The sequence below is a fragment of the Bombus terrestris genome, unplaced genomic scaffold (assembly GCF_910591885.1).
Source record: "Bombus terrestris unplaced genomic scaffold, iyBomTerr1.2, whole genome shotgun sequence".
Taxonomy (NCBI): domain Eukaryota; kingdom Metazoa; phylum Arthropoda; class Insecta; order Hymenoptera; family Apidae; genus Bombus; species Bombus terrestris.
In genome coordinates, this window is record NW_025963586.1 from 407,879 (window position 1) to 420,143 (window position 12,265).

The window sequence follows — 12,265 nt, forward strand, 5'->3', positions numbered from 1 at the left end:
TACGAAATCTCTTAACGAAAATTTGAAAAGTAGCCAATTAAAACTCCCTACCAAAAAATTATTTCTAAAAAGATAGAAAATTATGCCAATATTTGGAAAATTTAATTTAAAATGTATTATAAGTGATATAATATATATAAGTAAGTACATATGTAAATTTGCTCCATCAATGCTACGTGCCATGCGCATATTTCTCCTGCGCTATTCACCAGTATGAACCAGAGTCGCAAGATTGCGCATTTCTCCTTTCGTTGTATAGTCGTTTCTCTCATTACAAGTACTAGAGACGAAATTAGCGAACAATGCAGGCATTGATCACCAGAGGCCCTTACTCGCAATGTCTATCTTTCAACATTTTTAACACTGGTATGAAAATATTTCCATACATCTCTGCTAAAAACACGATCATATAAATAGGTCTTGACGCCCATACAGCGAAGGCATAGAAAATATGAAAAATCGACATAGAAGACGAGAAGGATCACATTCTGTGTATATGTGATATGTCATAAATGTCTTAGACAGAGACAGAAACATTCTCCTCATTTCTGTCTGTTTCGCAAGAGCGAGAACCTTGTCTTCCATGTTGATTTCTTGTGACCAAATTTTTGGACGATTTTTTCTAGCGAGTGTCGAATTGAGGCCTGTTTATATCTGAATTTATATTATTATAGGATTATATACTGGTGATCGTGGCTACAACCACTCTCTACAAGCACTCTAAATATAAGCAATGATAATAACGAAGTTAAATTTCAACTACGTATGTAAGTATACATGTACGTCATGATAAGTTTGGCTAATAATAACAATTCATTAGATGTATGTGCTTGATAATATAATATATGTTTATAATAAAATAAATTAATAATATATGTAATAATATAATATATGTTTTATGAATGATTTTTATAAATTAAAATAACTTGCCAAATATAATGTAAAAATTTATTACTTCCTGTGCAATACTTTTTATAAAAAATAGAATAACGATATTATAAAACATATTTCAGATGTAATGAAAAAAGCGCAAATTAATTTTATAATTACATTTATGAATTTATTTTTTTTTTCATTTACATTTGATTTTCATTATACAAACTACATAATTAGATACTACAGTTTAACTAATTAATGTTTAATAGTGTGTGATTAGGTTAAATTACATTTTATACCTTGACCCGAATAAGAAATTTAACTATGCCTCCAAAAAAAGGTGGAAATACTACAAAAACAAATAAAATTAAAGCTGTAGATGGTAATAGCGGCAAAGAAGAAAAGAAAGGAGGAAATGCTGTGAAGGTATGTATTTTATATTCGTGTCAAATTATAAAACCATTTTTGAATATATATATTAAAGATATATAAAATGCATTGTTTAATTTTACTTCTTTTTTAATTATTTGATTTTAAAGGTTAGACACATACTTTGCGAAAAACAATCAAAAATTCTGGAAGCATTGGAAAAGTTGAAAGCAGGAGGAAAATTTAATGAAATTGCTGCTATATATAGTGAAGACAAAGCAAGATCTGGGGTAATGTAATTTGCTACCTTTATTGTATTAAATGATAAAACTTAATTCATTATATGTTCATATAATGTATAATTATAATGTCTTTCATCTTACATATAGGATACTTCATTTGTAACTATCTTTGAGTAGTTGTAATTTTAGAGGCAAGAAATTCCTTACTTTCTTACTATTTTTTGCATTTATTATGTTACTAGAATAAACAGGATGTCATAAAATATGTTTGATATACAATCAATTCTAGATATTAAAATAATGGAAAATGTTCATGTGCAAGGTGTCTGAAATACATAGGTATATATATATATATAGGTCAAAATCAATTTTACAGCTACTTCTTTTTCATGTATATATATAATATATATATATATATGAATTCCAAACCTAACATTTTTTTCGTTGCATTGTATTCAGTTTACTAAAAAATACAGTTAAAAAACAAAATTGACCATTATATATTCTATTATAATAATTATATATAGAATCTATGATAATATTATACAATTTTATTGTATAATATAATATTATATAATACACTTTATCTACAAAAAAACTTGGTCAAACAACTTATTTCTAATAACACTTAATTTTTTATTCAAATCTTTTTAATATGAATGTCAATTTCATGGGTATATGAGGGAATTTATTTAACTTTCATACTCTGATATTTGACTATCAAATGCTGATGAATTCGTCGAATTATATACGTGTGACAATAAATGCTATTTTTCCTGCATTTGATTGCAAAATGTAAACACATAACAAAAATGTCAATTTAAAAACTGAGAGCACCTACATTTTTTCCCATGAAAATGATTAAATTGCGAATCATGTTTTCTTTGAGACTTTTGATCCTTGCAATGAATATAATGCATTCTAGTCATTTGCTGGACAATAGTTTGTTGAGGTTGACTGATAGATAAACGAGTGGATGAATTTGTAATAGAAAAATATATCGAAATAAGTATAGGTATAGTGTATGCTGATCCAGATCCTCACTCTTATAGTGTTGCTATACAATAGGAAGTATGTTAGGGAGCACGTTCATATATTTATAGCAAAGAACATTATCAAAAAGTTAACCTTGCTGTGTAGCTCTAGCTAAAGGCTACAAGAAACAGCAATAGAAATCTACTTATAGCTCTTTTGTTTCTAGACCTTGTAACCCAGAACAAAATTTATATTTAAGGGCACAATAATATTATTTAAAAAATTTATTATTTTGAATTTTTTCACTAAATTCTATTTTCTTCGTAACAACAGTCTCCAGGTCACAGATGTACAAAAGAAAAAGTATACACTTTTCCTTGAAGTAATTACTTCAACATTAAACATTAAACAACATTAAACAGTATTTATGACAAAAATTATAAACTTTAGAGGTATTATAGTAATGTACTTGCGGAAAAGAGACCTCTGATTTTGATGGGATTCATTTTAATCATTTCACTTATATGTAGTAACAATGGGAAAAATGAAAAAAAATTAGTGATAAAATAAAAAGACACCTAAAAAAGATGAGAAATAAAAGACAACCTTGATATAAAGTGAAAACCACTCATATTCTTACTTTTACTATGCATTGCTATTAGAAGAGAAGACTATATAAATCATATTGGAGATCCAAATAAAATAGAAGATCCTTTTGTTGATTTCTTGGTACTAATGGTTGCTCTATATCATTACTCATATTGCCCTTTAATACAAGTTTTAAGTACAATGTGTTTTGAAAAACATTATTAAATTCTTGAGGTTTCTCTCCATTTTCCTCCTTTTTGAAGTTTTTTATTTTTTGTATGATCATCCAGGTTGGATCACTCATTTTTTTATTTTTCCCATAACATGTATATATGTAAATAAAATAATTAAAATAAATCTCATCAAAATCAATGATAAAACTCCTGCTCTGCAAATTATCCATTATATTAATATTATGAATATTATACTCGTACTTCTATCATTACCTATACTTTTTTATATACATCACAAACAAAAAAGTAGACCCTGAATAAAAAAGAATTCGTTTGACCCAGAGATATAGAATTACACTGTGGTGGAACTATATTTAGGGACTGTTAGCAATGTTGTTTAAAATACCGATGCATACATTATCACAAATTTTCTGTATAAATCCTTGGCATTATACATTTTTTTTAGAATTTTCTTCAAAATAAAATCCAGAAATAATGAATTTGGAAAAATCACTTCACAAGTCCACATATAACAATTTATTTGTCTTTAAGCATACTGTTCAGAAAATTTCTTTAAAGAACTATTCTGTAATTATGTGCTTTATCTACTTAAAAATATATATTTTAGACAATACACAATAGCAGCACATTGAATGTACTACGTATTATGAATAAAAAATAGTAACAAATACAAACAATACAAAATGTAGTTTTCTGATTTCTAATCTTGTGTAAACGAGATAATCATTTCATTACATGTGTGGATTTGTCTTGATATTTGCTTTTAAATCATATAAAAATATGTGTACCTAAAATTTATATGTACATAAAAAATTTGTGCTCTTTCATTTTTCTCATATACTTAGCATTTATGAGAAAAATTCTGCTAACAACTGTGTGAACATTCTTTATATATATTTATATTATTTCTGAAAATAAAAAAACACATTTTCAATTAATAATTTTGAAAATAAATTTTTAAAAAAGGGTGACCTTGGATGGATGACTAGAGGATCAATGGTTGGGCCCTTTCAAGAAGCTGCATTTGCATTACCAATCTCTTCTATTAGTTCACCAATCTACACAGATCCACCAGTCAAAACAAAATTTGGTTATCATATTATAATGGTAGAAGGTAAAAAGTGAATAATTTATAAATATGTATAATACTAGATATTTAATGTATAAATATACATCCAACTTAATTAATTACAAATAATTTGTATTTTCATAAAAAAAGTTTATGAGTGCGTGTTTGTGAAATAAATGTTTAATGTGTGTGCAATATACTATATATTATTCTTTTTAACTTGTAATAATATATAGGCTACAGATTTTTATGCAAATTAACTGGAAATAATTTTTGAGAATATTATGAAGAAAATAAAACCTTGGTTGACAATTCTTTTATGTACCAAATAATATGAAAAGCACTTTACTTTGAATATTTCATATATTCTGTCATATTGTGTACATTCTATACAAATTTGGAGTTTCAAATTTCCTGTCAATACATAAAAATCCGCAGTTTGGTAGTGTTATACTACAACAATAAAATACATAACACTTTATATATGGAGCAAAAAAGGCAATTGTATTTCTTAATTTTAATAAATAGGTAATATGTATATGTATATGAATTTTATATTTATAAATATATTTACAATTTGTGCTTTTAAAATAATATAACAAATAGGTTATTAAATATATTTAATAGTTTTAAAAAATAGTGCAACAAGCATGATTGAAATGCCATACATATTTTATTACATTATTCTGTATATTAAGCAAAATATTATTCATATAAGGTATTAATTTTAAATTGAACATTTAAATTATTTCCATTACTATTAAAAGTAAGAAAAAATAACTAATTGTAGCGATTTAAATGGTTTCAAGGTGTGCATCTAGTTCCGCTAGAAAAACGACCTGTGAAAATCATCTTGATAGCTTTTTCCAGATAGATACTTTCTAAAGTAGATCTACATATTTTTTTATACACCAATGCTTTGTCAATGTGCTTTTTTATTTTTTACAAAAAAGTATTAAGACAATTATGTCTGAAACTGATTAATTTCGAAGATATTTTAACTTTAATTTTATTGAGCTTACATATAATAGATACATATAATAAATAATAGATAATACATATAATACATACAACAACAGATAATAGATAGATAGATAATACATATAATAGATAAGAAAGATATGAACACAGGAATACTGTTTTGCATCTTCCTTTATCTTTCATATTATAAGCTTAACAGAATTAAAGTTAAAATATCCTTTAAACTAATGATTTTTAGATACAATTATCTCAGTATTTTTTTGTACAGAATAAAAAAGCACATGGATCAATGCACAACAAAATATGTTGTCTTACTTAAAAAAATGTCAGTGACTTTAGAAAAACTGCCAAGATGATTTCATAAGACTTTTTTATCGCCACTAAATGTGTGCCTTGAAATCATTTAAATTCTGTTTAGTTATTTTTTTTATCATTATTAAAAACAGAAATAGTTTAAATAATTAATTTAAAATTAACATCCTATATATTGTACTTTTTCTTATTTTAAATTATATTATAATATCTACTCTCCTTACTCTCCTTGAGATATATGAGAAACGAAATATTCCATTAATTTTGATATACATAAACATATAATACTTACATATATTAATCAACTTGTAACAGATACAAAAAGGAAGAAATTCATATAAAAAGTATTGAATAATTATAATTATATAATTTATTATAAAACTATAAATTATACCTTACATATTTTAAGTACGAATATTAGGATTGGTGAAGTGAACATATCTCAGTAAAGAATCATTATCTTCACACACCCATGGTTTCTTATGATGACAAGCAACATCGTGCCAATTTACTCCATCATTATAAAACTGATTTAATACTGCTAAACAATTTTCTGGTGCACCTCCTTGTTGTATAGCTTCACGATTATCAGGTTGTGGTTTTCCAATACTAAAATAAATCATGCTATTTATTAGTTATTAATTTGATATATTATGATAATTTATTTAAATAATTTGTTCTTTTACAAGACCAATAAATTTATTTTTCACTATATTTGATATAGAAAATATAAAATAATTCGTAATACGGTCCAAAGCAAGTGTATTTCTCTAAAAAAAAATGAATTAAAATAAAATGCATTAAAGGTTTTCTATATAAAATTTTCTTGGAAAAAACCACATTGTAAATTCCAGCTTTTCTTTCAAAATCCGTCTCGCTTTTACATTAATGAGACAACACTGATACAGCGATGAAACTTTTTATCTCCAGTTTTTTGTTAATGAAAATTTTATTAATATATTGATGAAATTTTTCTGATTAGAATAAAACACGATATTATAATAAAACTATTCTATTTTTTTTTCTTGAATATTTTAAAGTTCTATTTTGCTTTCTTTTTTGCTGTCCCCCTTTATATCAGTCCGCACAGATGAGCATTAAACTGAACTTTGTTAAATATTAGTCATATTAACATAACCTAGCCTCACGTCGGTCGAATAACCTAAAGGATATCCTAAACATAATGGTAACATAAGAGTAACCAATACTCACGATTCAAAATCCCATCGCAAAATAGTCGCCATTTATGTGCATTTGCGTACAGTTATTGATTTTATTGGATGAATCACAGATAGAAATCAACGGGGCGTCAAAGTAACGTGTAAAATACGTCAAAAACATTCAAATTTACCTACATATAACTTTTGAACTACTAGATTCCTAAAGTTAAGACTTACATTTATGGATTCTACGCGTCGAAAACTATTAAATAGCAGAGGAAAGTCAATAATTTTCGTATCCCTTAAACCGAAGCATAAATAACGCATATCTTAAATAATACATACATATGAAGATTACGTATTTTTATTTTTAATATGTTTTAAAGTGAATGTCCTTAATCTTTTGATGTTCCTGATTTTTATCTATTATTAACCACTAAGCGGAATTATTAATATAACCATTAATATTTGATGAACTTTTAAGGAAAATAAATAATTATATTTACCCTCCACTTTCGGACCAATCATTATTAGCGCGATCATTAGCAGGTGCAAGCTTCTGTAATTCTGCAGTCCAGAACCAACCATTAATATGAAGAGGTTGAAGATCAGGTCTATCACATCCTTTGAAATCACAAAGCCGACCAGATGTCCAAATATATTTCACATTGTCTAGAAATCATATTCTTTTTTACTCATACTTTATTGCTTTTACCGAAAAATATATTAAATATTAAGTGTTTCAGTACTTTGTACAATGCGACTTTTAATAAACTCATTTTCGGCAGAAGTCTCCAGGGAAATAAGGTCCATACATCGTTGCCTACAGAAATTTCTACCTGCTAACCAATCAAGTTCTTGTCCATTTGTTCTTGGATCAGCCCATGAATAGTAATAACCCTTGCCATTGAAACGTTCATGAATAACTCCTAAAACATATAATGTAATGGATTTCTTATATGCATTGATGTAAAATTACTAATAAATATCACATTTTTGTGATCAAAATATTACAATCTAATTTAGAACATTACACGTCAGCTTTTATACAGTCAAAACAATTTGCAGTTTTTATAAAATTCACGTAAATACATTTACTTTATAATATTTTATATTTTTTAAAATAATTATCATTTTAAGAAGAATGATTTTTTAATTCAGTTGATTGAAATATCGAACACGTACCTAAAATCAATTGTTAATTGGTATTTTACTTTAAAACTTGTACACGTGCTTATATACCATAATTATAAAATACTGATTAAACTACTTTCATAAAAATTTTGTACATTGCTGAATACTTGTTGAAATACATAAAAATCTAAGTATAGTAAGAATATATAGTTTTATTTCAAAAGAATAACATTAATATTGCAATTTTTGCAAATAAAAATTTGAAAATTGTTTCTTCGTTACATTTCGTGATAAATATCGAAAATATTTTTGATTTTCAAGAAAGCAAAAAAATAATTGTGTGTGTATATACATCTAAATTAACATATCTACTGTACATACATATATGGCTAACCCACGTAACTGGGACAGGCTATACCTACTTCTGTGATAGTAGAAGATATAAAACAATTTTATCGAGTAAAAGTGAATAGATCCAAATAATACATGATCTACTGGTGTGTATATTCATTCTGGAAGTGATGACATTTCAAAAATTTTTACACCACCCCTATTTTTGTAGATTTATTTATAAATTTCTTCATATATTAATTAATGTGTTTCTTAACTCTTTGCACAAATGTATTAAAATAGTTATATCTGAAAATGCTTAACTTTAAAAGATATTTGTAAATATTTTAATTTTATCAAATTGAGCGAATGAAGGACAAGGAAAACATAAACATAAATATATCCATTGCATTGCAATTAAAGTTAACATATTTTAAAACTAATTAATTAGAAATAAAGGTGGTTTTTTAAATTAATTAATTAAAAATAAAAGTGATCTTTTTAACTAATTAATTATTTAACTAATTTTAATAATTAATTAAAAATAGAGACCACTTTCAAAATGGGCACCTATTTCAGATCGTACATTATCCGAAATCGCTTAATTTTCCTTAATGAAATTCTTTTTTATCTTTTACCGTTTCCAGGATATAGTTTGTCCCAGTTATGTGAGACACTTCGCGTACATTTTATAATTGAAATAAATCTGTATAATACCAAATGATTGACTTTTAATAATGTATGAAATATGGTTATCAAGCTAATCAAATACTTTGAAATTCATAAGTTCAATTCTTGTTCATTGTTTCCTTTGAAGAGAAAGTTACACCAGTGACACTCACGATTTTAAATATGTATTTCAGTCACGACTTAAATGTTGGATTGGTATGTTAATTATACAAGCTACTTTCTCAAATGACAGAAAGAAAGTTCGGTTGTACGTAGTATAATGAGAATGCATTCCAGAGACAATACAATAGACAGAAAAGTCTAAGACAATAAGAAATAAAATTAATCAGGTAACATTCAATAGGAAATCAAGATATACAAATCATATGTATATTTCTGCAAATAAAAATTTATAATGCTATTAATATTTCTTCTATGCGCATGGAAAAGTCATCTTAGTTTTTATATTTAAAAAATTTAAATATACATGTATATTTTGTAGATAAGCAATTTTTATGAACAAATTCTTATATTGCAAGACATGTTTTTATTTAGTATTAATTGGTATAATTTGTTTCTTAATATATATTTTCCAAATATATCGTAAAGTAATATTATTTTGTATTTACAAATAAATAAATACTAATGTTTATATTGAGAAGTGCAAATTATAGTACTGGTTGATAAAGTCTTTGTAATTTGTAATTTGTGTAATTTCATTCTTTCTTTACTAAAAATCTTAAAGAATATATGTAATATATATCTATGTAAATATCTAGTGTTTTTAATTTGATTAGCACATGATTTGCTGTGTCAATATATTAAACAAAAGATATGATAATATAAAAAGATCAAAAGTGAAAAATGAGAAGTAATAAATTTCTAAAATTGCGTAAATTCGAAATCTTCAAATAGGAAAAAATATTTATCAAAAGAATTATATCTATAAAATTATAATTAATTTTATAAAACAAAAGCGAGGTAAATAATTACAAATAAATATTCTTTTATTGTTAACTTTAAACCTAAATTTTAATCAAAAGTAGACATGCATATATATATGCATGTCGAAAATTGGATTTTTATCATTCTATTATTAATACGATATCTATAATAATACAAATTCAGAAAAAATATAAAATGTAAGACTCACTATTGTTAATATTGACAGGAAAAATAAATATAATAAAAAGCATTTATAAAAAATCACAATATACTACTTACTTTGTGCACAAAGCGCAGGGATCGGTGCTTCTAAAATTCTTCTTGTAGATTGAAACTGAGCCGTAGATAAAACAATTAATGTTCCAAGTATAACAAATCGCATCATTTTTATAGCTGAAATTTTAAGATATAAATATCAATTTTATAAATGAGCACATAAGTATCAAAATCGTATAATTTATTTTAACGTCTTACTTAATATATTACATTCATTTGCATTTTTAATAAATTTCGCATATATTTTTATGCTACGTATACATTATATATACGGTACATTAAATTAATTTGGATATCATTAAAAAATCAAACTTATTTAAGAATTTTTCCCCATGATACCAAAATTACAAATAGTTTTCAATGACAGTTTTAATATTATAATATAATAATCATAATTTAATTACTGTATTATAATTTTGTATCTACCAATAAATAAATTTATCAACATATAAACATTACAAAAATTTATTAGAAAGAAAATATATTTTAATTTTTTAATTAACTATGGAAAATTTATAGGATTTTATAATGCGTTCATGTTACGTTCATATAATGATATGAGATACTTAAAACCACTATTATAGTATATATTATTTTAATGTAATTCTATAATTTCCATTATGACAAATTATTTTGATTGATTACTTTAATATAAACCTATGTATATGATTTCCTTTATTTGTTACTAACTATAAAAACATATTAATAAAGACACAATTCGCTTTATAAAACATCAGTGATGTTACAAAAGATATCCAATCTTTTTCAATCAAAATACTTATGATGTTAGACAAATACTAATGATGTTAGAGTACAAGTGAGAATAATATTGGTCTCTTTAAATCAGTATCATTAGTTTCAAAAGTATTCTTTAGAAATGTTAATATAAGCAAAAATATTTAATGTTTAGTTAAGTTAGATAAAACAAAATATTATGTTACTTTAAACAGGTCAGTTCTATCTAAATGTTATATTTTATAATTTAATGATAAATGTGATAAATTAATATTATCACCTAATTCATATTCATAAACATTTTTATTTTACAGTATAAAACCAAAAGTATAAAACCAGCACAAATTTAATCAAACTTAATTAATTAATTAATAATTTTTATTATTAATGTGAATTGCTCTGTTAAAATCAGATTATTCTTATAGTCATACATATTTTCTACATATATACTTCGGCATCTTTGAATTAAAATGGAAATATAGAAATGATTATTAATGTACTGAATCATATAATCAAAAACACTGTCAATAATAAAGATTGCAAACTATTTATAAATCAAAATTTATGTATTTTATGTAAAGTATTTAAATAAAAGTATTTACAATCAGTTAATCAGCTAAATATTTTTTGAAGATTTCTTTCTATGAAAAGTCAACGATGCTTACCTATAGACGTTCTCCGAAGAACTGCGATGCTTTCTTCAGAAGCACCCCTATATATATATACATATATATAATGGGGACATGGCGTCAATACTTTTGCGATTGCACAAGTATTTTTGGAGAAGTGCTAACACGATTTGGAATATATTATACTTTCCTCTGTATATAAAGTACATACTTCAAAACAATAGATTATATTATCTATTAATATTATAGATCTATTAATTGAAGTATTACATTAATTCAAAATGTGAAGTACTTTAACATAAAATACAATATGTAACAATCTATTAATAAGATGATTCGATATTTTATTAACAAATAATACTACTATTATTGTAAACTATTAATTAATTTTGAACAATGTATAAGTATTCTTGTTCCCCCTCCTACCACATTACGCACACTCACACACATGCAGTACAGGAATTACGAATATAAATATTAATAATGCAAATATAATACGGATAAAATTATACATATCTTTGGTAATAACCAAATCAAACAATAATTTAACTTATATAATTGTAATATATTATATATTTACAACAAAATATAAATAATATTTCTTATTCATTTTTATGTCCATAAACTATAATACTGCTAATATTATTGTATAAATGCTAGTTAATACAGATAAACATGCTTTGACATAAGATTTATAATTAAAATCATGCTGATAAACACTTCATTTATTGTATATCTTTTGGTATGCAAACAAAAACGAATTGTAAATATATATTATATA

At 24.6% G+C, this 12,265-nt stretch overlaps 2 protein-coding genes across 2 annotated transcripts; one reads left to right on the plus strand and one right to left on the minus strand.

Moving 5' to 3' along the window:
* The first annotated feature begins 208 nt into the window (after nucleotides 1–208).
* LOC100646329 (peptidyl-prolyl cis-trans isomerase NIMA-interacting 4) lies at nucleotides 209–4,439 on the plus strand. The gene is made up of 5 exons (XM_003403176.4): nucleotides 209–366; nucleotides 675–767; nucleotides 1,146–1,302; nucleotides 1,416–1,535; nucleotides 4,211–4,439. Exons 3-5 carry the CDS (start codon nucleotides 1,201–1,203, stop codon nucleotides 4,367–4,369), a joined length of 381 nt encoding a protein of 126 aa, XP_003403224.1. The 5' UTR covers nucleotides 209–366; nucleotides 675–767; nucleotides 1,146–1,200; the 3' UTR covers nucleotides 4,370–4,439.
* A 1,514-nt stretch (nucleotides 4,440–5,953) lies between these two features.
* On the minus strand, nucleotides 5,954–11,664 carry LOC100646693. The gene is made up of 5 exons (XM_003403179.4): nucleotides 11,521–11,664; nucleotides 10,124–10,237; nucleotides 7,516–7,695; nucleotides 7,273–7,438; nucleotides 5,954–6,215 (listed from the first exon to the last, which is right to left on the minus strand). Exons 2-5 carry the CDS (start codon nucleotides 10,227–10,229, stop codon nucleotides 6,011–6,013), a joined length of 657 nt encoding a protein of 218 aa, XP_003403227.1. The 5' UTR covers nucleotides 10,230–10,237; nucleotides 11,521–11,664; the 3' UTR covers nucleotides 5,954–6,010.
* Nucleotides 11,665–12,265: the final 601 nt, after the last annotated feature.